This window comes from Pristiophorus japonicus, chromosome 8 (assembly GCF_044704955.1).
Source record: "Pristiophorus japonicus isolate sPriJap1 chromosome 8, sPriJap1.hap1, whole genome shotgun sequence".
Lineage (NCBI taxonomy): Eukaryota > Metazoa > Chordata > Chondrichthyes > Pristiophoridae > Pristiophorus > Pristiophorus japonicus.
The window spans coordinates 142,743,930-142,759,681 of record NC_091984.1 but is presented as its reverse complement, the minus strand read 5'-3'; the positions used below and the strand labels follow the sequence as shown (position 1 = coordinate 142,759,681).

The following is a 15,752-nucleotide window of genomic DNA, read 5'->3' as shown; positions in this document are numbered from 1 at the left end:
TAAGAAATAAGAGCAGGAGTAGGCCCTACAGCCCCTCGAGCCTGCTCCCCCATGCAATGAGATCATGGCTGATCATCGACCTCAACTCCACTTTCCCGGCCGATCTCCATAATCCCTTGATTCCCCTAGATTCCAAAAATCTATTTATCTCAGCCTTTAATATATTCAAAGACTCAGCATCCATAACCCTCTGGGGCAGAGAATTCCAAAGATTCACAACCTTCCGAGTGAAGAAATTCCTCCTCATCTCTGTCTCAAATAGCCAACCCTTTATCCTGAGACTATGCCCCCTAATTCTAGACACTCCAGCCAGGGGAAACAACCTCTCAGCATCTACCCGGTCAATCCCTTTAGAATTTGTATGTTTCAATGAGATCACCACTCATTCTTCTAAGCTCCAGAGAGTTTGGGCCCAATCTACACAATCTATCATAGAACAGCCCTCTCGTCCCAGGAATCAATCTAGTGAACCTCCATTACATCGCCTCCAAGGCAAGTATATCCTTCCTTAGATAAGGAGACCAAAACTGTGCACAGTACTCCAGGTGAGGTCTCACCAAGGCCTGTACAATTGTAGCAAGACTTCCTTACTCTTATACTCCAAACTCCTTGCAATAAAGGACAACATGCCATTTACCTTACTGTACCTGCATGCTAGCTTTCTGTGTTTCTTGCACAAGGATACCCAAATCTCTCTGAACACCAACATTTAAAAGTTTCTCACCATTTAAAACATATTTTGTTGAATTTGAATTTCTGCTTTGATCGATACTTACTCCTTCCCTCGTCAAGGCGAATAATTTGCTTGACGAGATCGATGCGAGGGGAGAAAGTGGCAACACAGGGGGGTGGGGGTGCTCTTTTCACACTGAAGGGGACCACAGAGCAGTACTCATTATACACATAACCAGTTCTCCAGACAACAGTGTGGGAAGAAGGTAGTGAAGAGGGGGCAGAAAAAAAACAAATCAAACTCTGCCAGCTTAAAATATAAAAGGAAGTTAAATATGACCGTAGAAAATAATCACTGACCATTTCAGTGCATGGAAAATGACCTGGGGGCAGGAGATGAGCATGCAACTGGCAGACTAAAATCCCAGCAATACTCAGACCCTGGGAATACTACGCTCCCAGGACTGCCTCATGGCACGCCCCAAAACTCATCCAACTGACGCCCAAATAATGTTTGAAAATATGACTCTTATATTGGGTGGAATTGTACAGGTTTGGTGTAAGTGCAATCTCCCAACAATCACTTCTTTAAGAAAAAAATTCATGGAGCAATACACAGAGGGACGAGGATCGGGCAAGTGTTCAAAGCTTATCAAGCAAGTGTGCAAAGTTTTTTTTTGAAAGATCACATTACAGTATTGACGGGAACATTTTAAAAACTGAAGTTATAGCCATCAGGAAAAACTGAACGGTCAGGGGCTTTTTATTCTCTGGAAAACAGAAGGCTGAAAGGTGACCTGATAGAAATCTTTAACATTTTGAAAGGGCTCAAGAAATAAAAGAATATGGTGATAGGGTGAGATGAAACAAGGTGGGAGGATGCTTGTGTGGAGCTTAAACACTGGCACAGACCAGTTGGGCCAAATGGCCTGTCTATGTACTGTACAGAAAGGTACCGCTCTCCCCAAATAAAGCTGCTAAATAACTAAAGACCCCACAAGCACAAACTCCTTTGCACAACAGCAGCTCCATGAGGGTATATATGGCCTGCCATTACGATTATATTTACCACATAAAAGAGCAATAGAACAGACATTTCCCAATTAAGGCGATAGCGCCCAGCACTGACAGTACCTCTGCAGAGAGGGCGGTTTAATCTTGGGTTTCTCAGCAGCAGAGGACAGGGTTTTGATCTGTGGTTTGGTTGAGCTGGCCACATCAAGGTCTTTGCTTAGTTCAGCCTGGGTCTTCTTAATAAATTCATCGTAGGACTGGTGATGAAAGAGGGAAAGGGAGAGAGGTCAAATATTAAAAAGAATCACAAGTCAATCGCATTTTGCTAACTGGACTAGACAAACTGCAAATCCATTTCTCAATCAATAAACCTAATTTTACCAACAATTAAAACTAGTCACCCAAATAACTAAAATGATTAACAGGGTTAAATGCCAACAAAATAGGTTTCTTAGTTGAGGTTCTCCCGTAACTCTCACTAAATTAAAAATAAACACCTGTATTTATTCAGCATTTAACATCACAAAAAGCCTCAAGCATAAAGAAGAACTGGACATTGAGCAGTAGGGACAGAGACTACTCAAGGCACCATTAAAAAACATAGGTGTCCAAGAGATGCAGCAATGCAGAGGGATTTGGGAAAGGGCTGTGAGTGCGCTTTGGGCCTGATGTCAAGGTTCTGGCACTGATGGTGGAGCAGAGCCAGAAAAGAACGAAGCTGCATTTACAACAATAACTTGTATTTATATAGCGTCTTTAACGTAGTGAAATGTCCCGCGGTGCTTCACAGGAGTATTGAGAGAGATAGAACAATTTGACACTGAACCGCTTAAGTAGAAATTAGGGCATGTGACCAAAAGCTTGGTCAAAGAGTGTCTTGAAGGAAGAAAGAGAGGCGGAGAGGTTTAGGCAGGGAGTTCCAGAGTTTGGGGCCCAGGCAACAGAAGGCCACCAATGGTTGAGCGATTAATCAGGGATGTGCAAGAGGGCAAAAATAGAGGGGTGCAGAGATCTCTGATAGGGGGGGGGGGGGGGGAAGAAACGTTGTGGGGCTGGAGGAGATTACAGGAGAGAGGAAGAGCCGTAGAAGGATTTGAAAATAAGGATGAGAATTTTGAAATCAAAGTGTTGCTTAACCGGAAGCCAATGTAGGTCATCGAGCACGGGGTGATGGATGAGTGGGACTTGGTGTGAGTTAGGACACAGGTCAGCAAACACAGGCGTGATGGGTGAGTGGGACTTGGTGCGAGTTAGGACACAGGTCAGCGAGCACAGGGGTGATGGGTGAGCGGGACTTGGTGTGAGGTAGGACACGGGTCAGCGAGCACAGCGGTGATGGGTGAGCGGGACTTGGTGTGAGTTAGGACACGGGTCAGCGAGCACAGCGGTGATGGGTGAGCGGGACTTGGTGCGAGTTAGGACACGGGTCAGTGAGCACAGGGTGATGGGTGAGTGGGACTTGGTGAGAGTTAGGACACGGGTCAGTGAGCACAGGGTGATGGGTGAGTGGGACTTGGTGCGAGTTAGGACACATAGTGCCTTCCTTGTCCCAAAGCACTTCACGCACCTCAATGATTTTTAAATTTAAAAGTCTGCTCTGGAGATGCAGAGTTGATTTGGGGGAATATAAAATATGTGCAACTCTTTATTGCAGCTTCTGCAGTGACTGATATTCTCTCTAATTGAAAATGGCTGGGATAGTGCAGGGTTCAGGCCCTTCCAGAGTCTCACCTCTAGTTGTTTGATGAGGCTAGCCTCTTGTGCTTTCAGTCTCTCCTTCTGACGCTTCTTCTGCTCTTTCTTCAGCTTGTCCACGATGGACTTGCGTTTCCGAAGCTCATCCTTCAGTGCACGGATCCTGCTCTCAATATCACTCTGGTCTGACATCGTTTCTGTCAGGGATGCACTCATGGTCAAGATTACAATAGGTAGTAGCTTTCATTACAGCCGCACTCGTGCATCAGTACTCAAAAACAAATGTGACGGGCAAGAAAACCACAGAGAAACGCCTTTCTGCTCTCGATCCACGGGTTCAAAATAGATTATGCTTACTCAATTTTCCAGTTAACATGCACACAACCTCTGCACACTAACATTAGCTGACAGACAGTTAAGAACATAAGGATTAGGAGTAGGAGTAGACCATAGGGCCCTTCAAGCCTGCTCCACCATTCAATGAGATCACGGCTGATCTTCGACTTCAACTCCACTTTCCTGCCCCATTCTCACTGCCCTCGATTCCCTTACAGTCCAAACATTTATCAATCTCAGCATTGAAAAACTCACTGACTGAGCATCAGCAGCCCTCCCACTGGGGTAGAGAATTCCAAAGTGCTGCACTCCCGCAGTGAAGAAACTTCTCATCTCAGTCCTAATCGGCCGACCCTTTATCCTGAGACTGGGCCCTCTAGTTCGAGACTCTCCAGGCAGGGGAAACAGCCTCGCAGCATCTACCCTGTCAATCCCCTTCAGAATCTTGTACATTTCATGTGATCACCTCTCATTCCTCTAAACTCCTGAGAGTATAGGCCCATTCTACTCAATCTCTCCTCATAGGACAACCCTCTCATACAGGAATCAAATCTAGTGAACCTTTGTTGCACCTCCTCCAAGGCAAGAATATCCTTCCTTAGGTACGGAGACCAACACAGTGCACAGTACTCCACATGTGGTCTCACCAATGCCCTGCACAATTGCAGCACGACATTCTTACTCTTGTAATCCACACCCTTGTAATAAAGGCTAACATACCATTTCCCTTCCTAATTGCTTGCTGTACTTGCATGTTAACTGTGTTTCGTGTACAAGGATATCCAAATCGCTCTGAACGCCACATTTAATAGTTTTTCACCATTTAAAATGTATTCTGTTTCTCTATTCCTTTTACCAAAAAGTGAATCTCACATGACACTCCATCTGCCAACTTTTTGCCCACTCACTTAAGCTGTCTATCTCTCTGCAGGCTCTGTGTCCTCCTCACAGCTTACTCTCCCCACCTAGCTTTATATCAACAACAAATTTGGATACATCACACCCGGTCCCTTCATCCAAGTCATTAATATAGATTGTAAATAGCTGAGGCCCCAGCACTGATTCCTGTGGCACCCCACTTGCGACAGCGTGCAAACCGGAAAATGACTCATTTATTCCTACTTTCCATTTTCTGTCCTTTAACCAATCCTCGATCGATGCTAATATATTACACCCAGCCCCATGAGCTCTTATCTTGAGTAATAACCTTTCAAGTGGCACCTTATCGAATGCCTTTTGAAAATCCAAATATACTACATCCGCTGGCTCCCCTTTATCTGTCCCGCTAGTTACATCCTCAAAAAACCTCTACCACCAAGGACAGGGGCAGCAGATGCATGGGAGCACCATCACCTGCAAGTTCCTCTCCAATTCACACACCATCCTGACTTGGAAGTATATCGCCATTCCTTCATCGTCGCTGGGTCAAAATCCTGGAACTCCCTCCCTAACATCACTGTGGGAGTACCTTCACCACAGGGACTGCAGCGGCTCACCTTCGCAAGGGCAACTAGGGATGGTCAATAAATGCTGGCCTTGTCAGCGACGCCCACATCCCGGGACGAATAAGGTGCCAACAGACAATCTGCCAGCTCTGTGCCATCCGCTACAATTATATTCAGAGGGGCAATGCAGCAAGGTGTAGAAACAAGCAAATCCAGAGGGGCGCCTCTCCTGTGATAAAACCCACGTCGACCTTCCCTTACTGAACTTACTGTTGTGGCATGACCACGTTCCCAAATCAGGTACTATTTTCACCTCTTTATAACACAGGAGACCCCTCTGATAGATTTCATCTAATCTGTGCCATGCTGTACTTTCAGCTGTGTGTCTCTTTTTTTTTTAAAAAAAAGACACTTGAATGCAGAATTCGAATCTACTTTGAAGCTCAAGCACATCGAATAACTCCAGTAAACTGCCGATAATCTCAGCTCGGCCGTGCACGTTAGGAATTTCTTACCTGATTGCGTTACCGAAACCGATTCGTCAGACCAGCTGCCGGATGCTTGCCGTGATTTCAGTGCAGGCCTGATCTGTACACTGAGGCTGGAGTGGCTTTTATGACCATCTTGCTTCGATGTACTGACGCTCACTTTCGAGGGAGGAGACTGCGGGGGGGGGGGGGGGGAGGGGGGGGAAGAAAAACCACCATCTTAGTTTCTTGGCTGGTACGGTTTTTGGAGTTGATGAAAGGGAAGCCGGTCAGATGGGTGGGGGAGCTTCCGCATACCCAGTCCTTGGGATGAAACGTTAAATCAAGGCCCGCCAGCATGCTGAGGTGAATGTTGATGATCCCATATCACTACCTGAAGGAGTAGCGGGACTCTTCGTTGCAACAATCATCCCCTCAGCCACTACCCCCAAAAACAGGTTAACTGCTCATTTATCCCATTGCTGTTTGGGAGATCTTACAACAACTTGCATTTATATAGTGCCTTCAACGTAGTAAAACATTCCAAGTTACAATACAAGATAGTTTATTAAACAGAATTTGACACAGCCACATGTGGAAACAGGTGACCAAAGCCTTGGTCAGAGAGATAGGTTTTAAGGAGCAGCGTAAAGAAGGAGAGGCGCGCAGAGGGGTTTAGGGAAGGAATTCCAGAGCTGAAGACCGAATCAGCTGAAGGCACAGCCGCCAACGGTGTGGCGATTAAAATCAGAATGCTCTAGAGGCCAGAATTGGAGGGACGCAGAGATCTCGGAGGGTTGTAATACTGGAGGAGATTACAGAGATGGGAGGCGCAAGGCCATGGAGCAATGTTCCCTCAATTTTTTTGTGTGTCCGGTTCTTTTATCTGGCTGCTTGGCCCATTCAGATTTTCACACATGCTCGGTTTCTTCCAATGAAAATCCGGGGAGCCCCAAGACAGCTGCGCAGCTTAGCAGTACAGTCGCCATGGAACGATTAGAAAACAAAGATGAGAATTTTAAAATCAAGGGGGTTGCTGGACCAGGAGCCAATGTAGGTCAGCGAGCACAGGAGTGATGGGTGAACGGGACTTGGTGCGAGTTAGGATACGGGCAGCAGAGATTTGGATGAGCTCAATTTAACGGAGGGTGCAAGATGGGAGGGTGGCCAGGAGTGCATTGAAATAGTCTCATCTAGAGGTAACAGAGGCATAGATGAGGGTCTCAACAGCAGATGAGCTGAGGCAGGGCAGAGTCGGGCAATGTTACAGAGGTAGCAATAGACGGTATTAGTGATGGCGCAGATATATGGTCGGAGGCTCATCTCGGGGTCAAATACAACAACAAGGTTGCAAACAGTCTGGTTCAGCCTCAGACAGAGGCCAGGGAGATCGATGGAACTGGTAGCTAGGGAATGGAGTTTGTGGTGGGGACCAAGGACAATGGCTTTGGTCTTCCAATATTTATTTGAATGAAGTATCTGCTCATCCAGCACTGGATGTCAGACCAGCAGAGTTAGAAATCGGAAGCAGTGGAGGGGCCGTGAGGTAGTATTGAGGTCTTCAGCGATGTCGCCAAGGGGTAGCATGTTGATGAGAAATAGGAGGGGACCAAGGTATGGGATTGGGAAGAGAAGCCATTGCAGTTGATTCTCTGGCTATAATTAGGTAGATAAGATTGGAACCAAGAAAGGGCAGTCCCACCCAGCTGGACGACAAGGAGAGGCACTGGAGCAGGATGGTGTGGTCAACCGTGTCACAGGCTGCAGACAGGTCGAGTTGGATGAGGAGGGATAGCTTACCGCAGTCACAGTCACTTAGGATTGTCATTTGAGACTTTGATAAGGGCCGTTTCACTACTGTGGCAGGGGTTCAAACATGGAGTTGCAGGAAAGATGGGCATGTATTTGGGAGGTAGCAACGCATTCAAGGACTTGAGAGGAAAGGGAGGTTGGAGATGGGATGGTCATTTTCGAGGACAGAAAGATCAATTGTGGTTTTTTTGAGGGGGTTGATGACAGTAGATTTGAAGGGAAGGGCGGCAGTACCTGATGAGGGGGAACAGTCAACAATTATCAGCTAATATGGGGGTCAGGAATTGGAGTTGGGTCGTCAGCACTTTGGTGGGAATAGGGTTAAGGGCCCAAGAGGTGAGTCTCATGGGCAAGTTAAGCTCAGAGAGGGAATGAGGGAAGCTGGGCGAGCAACTGGAGAAAGATGCAAGTTCAGGGTGAGGGCAGGGGGGGAACCTTAGAGGAAGTTTGGCTTGGTGGGCTAGGGAAAGGAGGGAAGCAGCAGAGACAGCTGAACAGATGGTCTCAATCTTAGTGACAAAGTCATCCCTGAGCTCCTCGCATTTGTTGGAAGTAAGGGTGGAGGGGTAGGGGAGAGGGGTTTAAGTTTGTAGTGGAGGAGAGAAGCTGGGGGGTTAACTTTGCATTAGAGGACGATCCTGGAATAGTGTGCAGTTTTGGCAGAGGAGAGCAGAAACGATAGTGTTTTGTGTGGTTCAGCTAGATCTGGCGACGAATGGCGAAACCAGTTGTCCACCACAAGCGTTCAAGTTTGCGTCTCTTGGACTGGAGAAGAGGACTGTACCAGGGGGAATGACCAGGAGAGAGTGCAATGGCTTTAATGGGGACAAGGACATCAGGGTGGAGGCGCGTGTGTGATTGAACAGATTAGTAGCTGCAGAAATGTCATGGTGAATGGCCTTGGTTCTACTGCTTTTACCCACTAGACTATCAGGAAACCTTTCATATTTGTGGGGGGGGGGAATAAACATATGCAATCTCTTTCACCTGTTTGCCGAGTGTTGCCACAGATTCAAAGTCCTGGGAATAACCATCATCAGTGAAAACACTATGGTCGGGGCTAGTGGACATCCTGAGGGTTACGGACACTGACTCCACGGTCTGTGCAGGTGGGCTTCCAACCTCCTCCGGGATAGAGCTGTCACTATGGAAGTGAGAGTGAGATGGCGCAGGGCACTCTTCCTCACTGGCTGTGTCTAGGAAGCAGAGGAACACCGGGTTAGACCACCAATACCCGTGTCAGCAGTGGGTTAACATCAATGACTCTCGTTTTTAAAAAGTTAGATGCGCAAATCAGTGCAACTGTATTTTAGCTCCATTCTCCTTTAAAAGTACTCTGCAGTTCAGAAGCACATCGGGGTGACATAAGGGTAACAGGTTCAGAACTGTTGAATACACAGGTCAAACGCTTACTAAAACACCTTGTATTAACACCCATGTTAATTCACCTCCCATCGGGTAAATCCTGTAACCGTCACAGCACTATCGGTTCAACACTAGTACTGGTGTTATAGGTGCTACTCATGGTGGTGCAATGAGAAGCTGGATTAAGAATATCACACAAGAAGTGCATTGGCTCAGGTACGATTTTTCCTGTAATGCATTAGCATATCCATGTGAGCACGGTTAAAACAGTCAGCCAACTCCGATCACAACTCCTGCTGCTTCTCAATTCTGCAGCTGATGCCCACTCAAACAGCAATAGGAATTAAAATCTGAAACTTGGGGCTCTCCCAAGAGGCTGACTGGGTAACTGCACTCCATGAAGATCCAGTTACAATCCTCGGGCTGCAACTGAGGCTATGGTAGGGAAATCTGATTTCCTGAATTACAAGAGGTAAAAAAAAAACCTGTAGCACAGGACGACATGCATGCTAAACAGCGAAAGCAGCATGCTACAGACAGAGCAAAGCAATCCCACAATCACGGATCGGATCAAAGCTCTGCAGTTCTGCCACATCCAGTTGTGAATGGTGGTAGACCATTAAACAACTAACGGGAGGCGGCGGCGGCTCCATGAATATCCTCAGCGATAGCAGAGCCCAGCGCACAACTGTAAAAGACAAGACTGAAGCATTTGCAACCATCTTCATCCCGAAGTGCCAAATGGATGATCCAACTCTGCCTCCTCCTGAGGCACAAGTCTTCCACCAATCCAATTCATTCCACGTGATACTAAGAAGCAGCTGAGCGCACTGGATACAGCAAAGGCTATGGGCCCCTGACAACATCCCGGCTGTCATGCTGGAAACTTGTGCTCCAGAACTAGCCATGCCTCTAGCCAAGTTATTCCAGTACAGCTACAACACTGGCATCTACCTGACAATGTGGAAAACTGCCCAGGTATATCATGTCCACAAAAAGCAGGACAAATCTAAACCTGCAAATTATTGCACTATCAGTCTACTCTGAATCATCAGCAAAGTGATGAAAGATGTCATCGTCAGTGCCATCAGGCAGCACTTACTCACCAATAACCTGTTCACCGATGCTCAGTTTGGGTTCCCTCGGAACCACTCGGCTCCAGACAGCCTTATTCTAAACACAGACAAAAGAGCTGAATTCCAGAGGTGAAGTGAGTGACTGCCCTTGATATCAAGGAAGCATTGGACCGAGTGTGGCACCAAGGAACCCAAGTAAAATGGAAGTCAATGGGAATCAGAGGGAAAACTCTCCATTGGCTGGAGTCATACCTAGCACAAAGGAAGATGGTTGTGATTATTGGAGGCTAATCACTTCACTCCAGGACATCGCTGCAGGAGTTACTCAGGGCAGTGTCCTTGGTCCAACCATCTTCAGCTGCTTCATCAATGATCTTCCCTCCATCATAAGGTCAGAAGTGGGGATGTTCGCTGATGATAGCAGTGTTCCGTTCCATTCATAACTACTCAGATAATGGAGCAGTCCGTGCCTGCATGCAGCAAGACCTGGATGACATTCAGGCTTGGGCTGATAAATGGCAAGTAACATTCGTGCCACACAAGCGACAGGCAATGACTATCTCCAACAAGCGAGAGTTTAACCACCGCCCCTTGACATTCACAACAGCATTACCATCACCAAATTCCCCATCAACATGCTGGGAGTCGCCACTGACCAAAATCTTAACTGAAGCAGCCACATAAATACCATGTCAACAAGAGCAGGTCAGAGGCTGGGTATTCTTTGGTGAGTGTCTCACCTCCTGACTCCCCAAAGCCTTTCCACCATCTACAAGGTACAAGTCAGGAATACTCTCCACTTAGCTGGATGAGTACAGCTCCAACAACACTCAAGAAGCTCAACACCATCCAGGACAAAGCAGCCTGCTTGATCGGCACCCCATCCACCACCTTCAACATTCACTCCCTCATCCACCGGCACACCGTGGCTGCAGTGTGTAGCATCTATAAGATGCACTGCAGCAACTCACCAAGGCTACTTCGACAGCACGTCCCAAACCCGCGACCTCTACCACCTAGAAGGACAAGGGCAGCAGGTGCATGGGAACACCATCACCTCCATGTTCACCTCCAAGTCACACGCCATCCTGACTTGGAAATACATCACCGTTCCTTCATCGTCACTGGGTCATAATCCTGGAATTCCCTCCACAGCACCTTCACCACAGGGAATGCAGCGGTTCAAAGCAGCGACTCACCACCACTTTCTCCAGGACAATGAGGGATAGGCAATAATTGCTGGCCTTGCCAGCCCAGCGATACCGACATCCCAGGAAAAAACAAAAACAGCCAGGGTTTACGCCCCTGATCTCTACCCATAGTAATCCGAACTGACAAGAGTGCACATGTGGGCTTCAGTCCATTAGCAGTCAACAGTTAAATCACCCATGGAACAGCCACAAACAAGATCCTGGAGGCTGTCAGCACTGCTGTACCTGTACCGCTTTCAAGAGAGACACATACCAGAAAAACAAACGGAATCGAGACAGCGTCCTACACCTACCTTTCGACCCTGGACTTCTTTCGCTTGCTTCTCTCTTTGCCACCTTTTGTTTCAGCTCCCTGTCCCATGCAGCCAGTGCCTGCTTTTCCATCCGCCGGATCTCGGCTTCCTCTGCATCAAGCCTCCGTTTCCACTCGAGCAGCTCCTCTGCATGCCGTCGCCGATGCATCAGTTTCTGCTCCCGTTTCGTGAGGAACCTGACGGAAGCATTGAGAGAGTCAGCAGTGTGCCAACATTTCCTTTGTACAATCACACATCAACCTGCAGCTCAAAAATTTATACTTCGATTTTGAACTCTGCACTCTCCGCTTGGGTTATAGTTTCACAATATATCTGGAATTCAGGGCAAGAATCATCTTCTTGTACAATTCATGTGTCATTAAAAATTGTAGCAGTGCCAAGTATAGTTAATTAATGCATTTGACAGGAGTTTTTTTCTGGAAGTTTAATAATGCACTGATGCTGGTGAAAACTGGCAGCTTCAGTCATTGCATGGCTCCACTGTGCAATGTTTATTTTAAAAGCCCTTCAGGCTTACTAAGAGCACCCTGCCATAGCCACAATGACACGGCCCAGCTCAGGGGGTGTTACTGGGACCTTCTTGCACTGCGACCTCCAAAGAACCCAGTCAACATGACACCAGTGCCATACCTACTCAAAGTCTATTAAACTGTTTGTTGTGCTTTCAGGCATTTAGATTTCCCCTCCTATTGTTTGAAAAGTAGACAGAATTAGTCTTTATTCACCTTGGGGATAATTAACCTAGTTTGTCAGTGTTGCAGCCTCTCTCCCCAAGCCAAATGATGATCTTTGTTGCGTTCCATTCAAAAAACGGACTGGAAAAATATCAATGCGGAGAAAATGAAAAAGGTGTTTTGAACAGGAGCATAGTTTCCACATTTCAGTTAATCAAGGATACCTCATTTTTAAAAATAGGCTTTATTTCATTAATCAGCACTCCATTCCAAAATCACCCGATGTACTTCTGTAATAAAGCTCTCCCACCCAAACTAGGCACTTCAACGCAGCACCCTGCAGTGTTTCACAGGACCCCCTTTGATCACTGATTTTCTGATGTACAATCATCCCAGAAAAAAAAAATAGCTGGAAATTGATAACCCCACTTCAGAGCTGATACTCTCAGATTTGCTCCTCTAACTCTGGCCCCTTGAGCATCCCTGATTATAATTGCTCCACCATTGGCAGCCGTACCTTCAGCTGCCTAGACCCTAAGCTCTGGAATTCGCTCCCTAAACCTCTTCGCCCCTCTCTTTCCTCCTGTAAGACACTCCTTAAAACCTACCTCTTTGACCTAGCTTTTGGTCATCTGCCCTAATTTCTCCTTATGCGGCTCGGTGTCAAATTTTGTTTAATAACGCTCCTGTGATGCGCCTTGGGACGTTTAACGACCTTAAAGGCACTATATAAATACAAGTTATTATTGTTGTAACGATTCATTTAGGTCTGATGTATAGAACCACTGGCCAGTTGATTGTCACATTTTCAATTTACTTCTACACTGGGCTTACTTCTATCATCCTCAGGATTTAAGGAATTCTGCAAATTATTCATAAAATCACCACTTGACTTGAACTAGAGAATAAATGTCACCCTACGCAGTGACAGCAGCCTTTGGATGTGGTGTTTAAAAATAAGTGTCCAGTTGGACTTGAATATTTCATTGATTAATTCAAATTGTTAAATTGAGAGCTCATATTTAAGTTGCCTTATAGCCATGGCGCAGAATGAACAGACACAAAACTGGAACCAATTTCCAAGGTAGAGTGCGAAACGTGCTTTGATAATGTGGCCTACATTGAGCAACAATAATTTAACAGCTTTACCATTCACCATAGATACTATTTTCATTTAATTTTGCTGCACGTGCTTTGAAACATGATTCCCCACCCCTCTCTGGATCCTGTTAACTGTGTCCATTACATTCTCCCCCCTCCATCCAGATTCACACCTGATCCTGTTGCAACTGACCCTGTGAGATTCAAGGTCACTAAGTTTCTGATGTTGGCAAGGTTTGCCAGTGGGTCTTTAGCGGGTTATAATAATTAGATACCGATCCACTCTATTTAGTTTAGCTTCATGTGGCTACGGTGAATCAGAAATATCGGAATTTCATTCATTGGTTCCCATTGCTCTTTAATCTCCAACAGTTATTCTTAGTTTAATATAATCTACTGAAGCACAGCTTTCAGAAACTTTTGCACAATAGTTGGCATACATTTTTACTGATATGTACACAGAGGGACAGTAAAAGCTCAGCTCTTGGGAATGATCACAGGGATAGACTAGTAACAAGACTGGCGAAACTGTGTTGAGGACTGGGACAATGGAATAGTGACCACAAAACCTACGTTGATGGCAATGTCAAACACAATGTTTAAGATTTAGGGGATAGAGTCTCCATTTTGGGCATAATCGGCAATCCAGCCGCAAATTGCGCCAGTTTTAAGTGTTTTGTCCCCCCTCAACTTCCCTCTCAAACTCATTTACATATCACCGAACGTAAAATCTGTGTGAAGCAGCGTAATCAGGAGTGTTTTAGGTCATTTAAAATAAAAGTGTTTTAAAAACATTTCTGTGATATATTTAAGAGTGATAACTTGGTGGAGTTTGATGAATACAGCTGAAAATGAGTTCATCACCAAAAAAATAAGCACTTTAATCAGAACTAGTCCACCAGCTGTGAGTAACCAGATATCAAATAATTGAAAATGATTAAAAAATATATACAGAACCATTTACTAGTTATATTGGGGCGCAGTAGTCAGTTTCTTACTAAAGTAAAAAAAAAATTAAAAGGCTTTTAAAATGTGCCCATTAGTGCCCTTGCGCCCAAAAGAACCAGCTTCATTTTAGAGCCTCCCTGAAGGCCCACAAACGAGCACAATTAGTGGAAACGCGCCACGGTGATTAAATGGATCTGAGGGCGCGCTCAATCCTGTGGGCAGGGTCGGCTTTGAGCGCAACCATTTTTAAACCAGCGAAAAAGATCAGAGAAACTTGGTTTTTGCTGAATGTAAGTTGAATGATCAATTGCGCTGGTTTCGCCGATTTCAGGCGAATCGCGCTGGAAGAAACCCCAGCACAACCAAGCGAAAACTCCAGGCCTGAATATCTAAATGTTCACAACACTTTGTACAAGATAAAGAGGCTATGAATTAAACAGGACAAATGTGAAATGCTCCCAACACGGCTGGCACAGGACAACTAATAGTCATTTTCTTCACTGATAATGGCCCATTCAGTTGGATATAGAGGGTTAACAAAGGAAGAACTGTACTTAAGACATATCAAGTTTACAGTACGGTGACGGCAGGGTGTGTGCGCTGCTGCACTATACCAGAGGGGTTACTGCAACTGGTGTCCTGCCATCAGTGCTTTCCTCTTGCAAACTGGGGAGGAGCAAAATGGCAAATCAACACCCCCTACTCCAGATCCTGCACACAAGAACATAAGAATTAGGAGCAGGAGTAGGTATTCGGCCCCTCGAGTCTGCTCCGCCATTCAATGAGATCATGGCTGATCTTCTACCTCAACTCCACTTTCCTGAACTATCCCCATATCCCTTGATTCCCCTAATATCCAAAAATCTATTGATCTCCGCTTTGGATATACTCAACGACTGAGCCTCCACAGCCCTCTGGTGTGGAGGATTCCAAAGATTCACCACCCTCAGTGAATAAATATCGCATCTCAGTCCTAAATGGCCGACCCCTTATTCTGAGACTGTGACCCCTGGTTCTAGACTCCCCAGCCAGGGGAAACAGCCTCTACCCTGTCAAGCCCTGTAAGAATATTGTACGTTTCAATGAGATCACCTCTCATTCTTCTAAATTCTAGAGAGCATAGGCCTAGTCTACGCAATCTCTCCTCATAGGACAATTTCCCCATCGCAGTATTTCAGCTTAATGAACTTTTGTTGCACTCCCTCAATGGCAGGTGTCTCCTTCCTTAGGTAAGGAGACTAAAACTGTACACACTACTCCAGGTGCGGTCTCACCAGGGCCCTGTATAATTTGCAGTAAGATGTCTTATACTCAAATCCTCTTGTAATAAAGACCAACATATCATTTGCTTTCCTAATTGCTTGCTGTACCTGCATGTTAACATTCAGTGATTCGTGTACAAGGACACCCAGGTCCCTCTGAACACCAACATTTCCCAATCTCTCACCAGTTAGAAAATACTCTGCTTTTCTATTTTTCCTACCAGAGTGGATAACTTCACATTTCTCCAATTTATATTCCATTTGCCATGTTCTTGCCCACTCACTTCGCCTATCGATAGCCCCTTGAAGTCTCTTTGCATTCTCCTCACAACTTACATTCACACCTAGCTTTGTATCATC

At 45.9% G+C, this 15,752-nt stretch overlaps 1 protein-coding gene across 5 annotated transcripts in view; it reads right to left on the bottom strand.

The window, feature by feature from the left end:
* The window catches only part of cep350 (centrosomal protein 350), a 190,560-nt gene that overhangs the window by 26,473 nt on the left and 148,335 nt on the right, over positions 1-15,752 (bottom strand). For all 5 annotated transcript variants that reach the window (XM_070887454.1, XM_070887458.1, XM_070887457.1 and 2 more), the window contains 5 exons: positions 11,387-11,583; positions 8,429-8,637; positions 5,678-5,825; positions 3,418-3,578; positions 1,807-1,943 (listed from right to left, as the gene is read on the bottom strand). In XM_070887454.1, the coding sequence (XP_070743555.1) occupies positions 1,807-1,943; positions 3,418-3,578; positions 5,678-5,825; positions 8,429-8,637; positions 11,387-11,583 (852 nt within the window). The remainder of the gene's footprint in view (positions 1-1,806; positions 1,944-3,417; positions 3,579-5,677; positions 5,826-8,428; positions 8,638-11,386; positions 11,584-15,752) is intronic.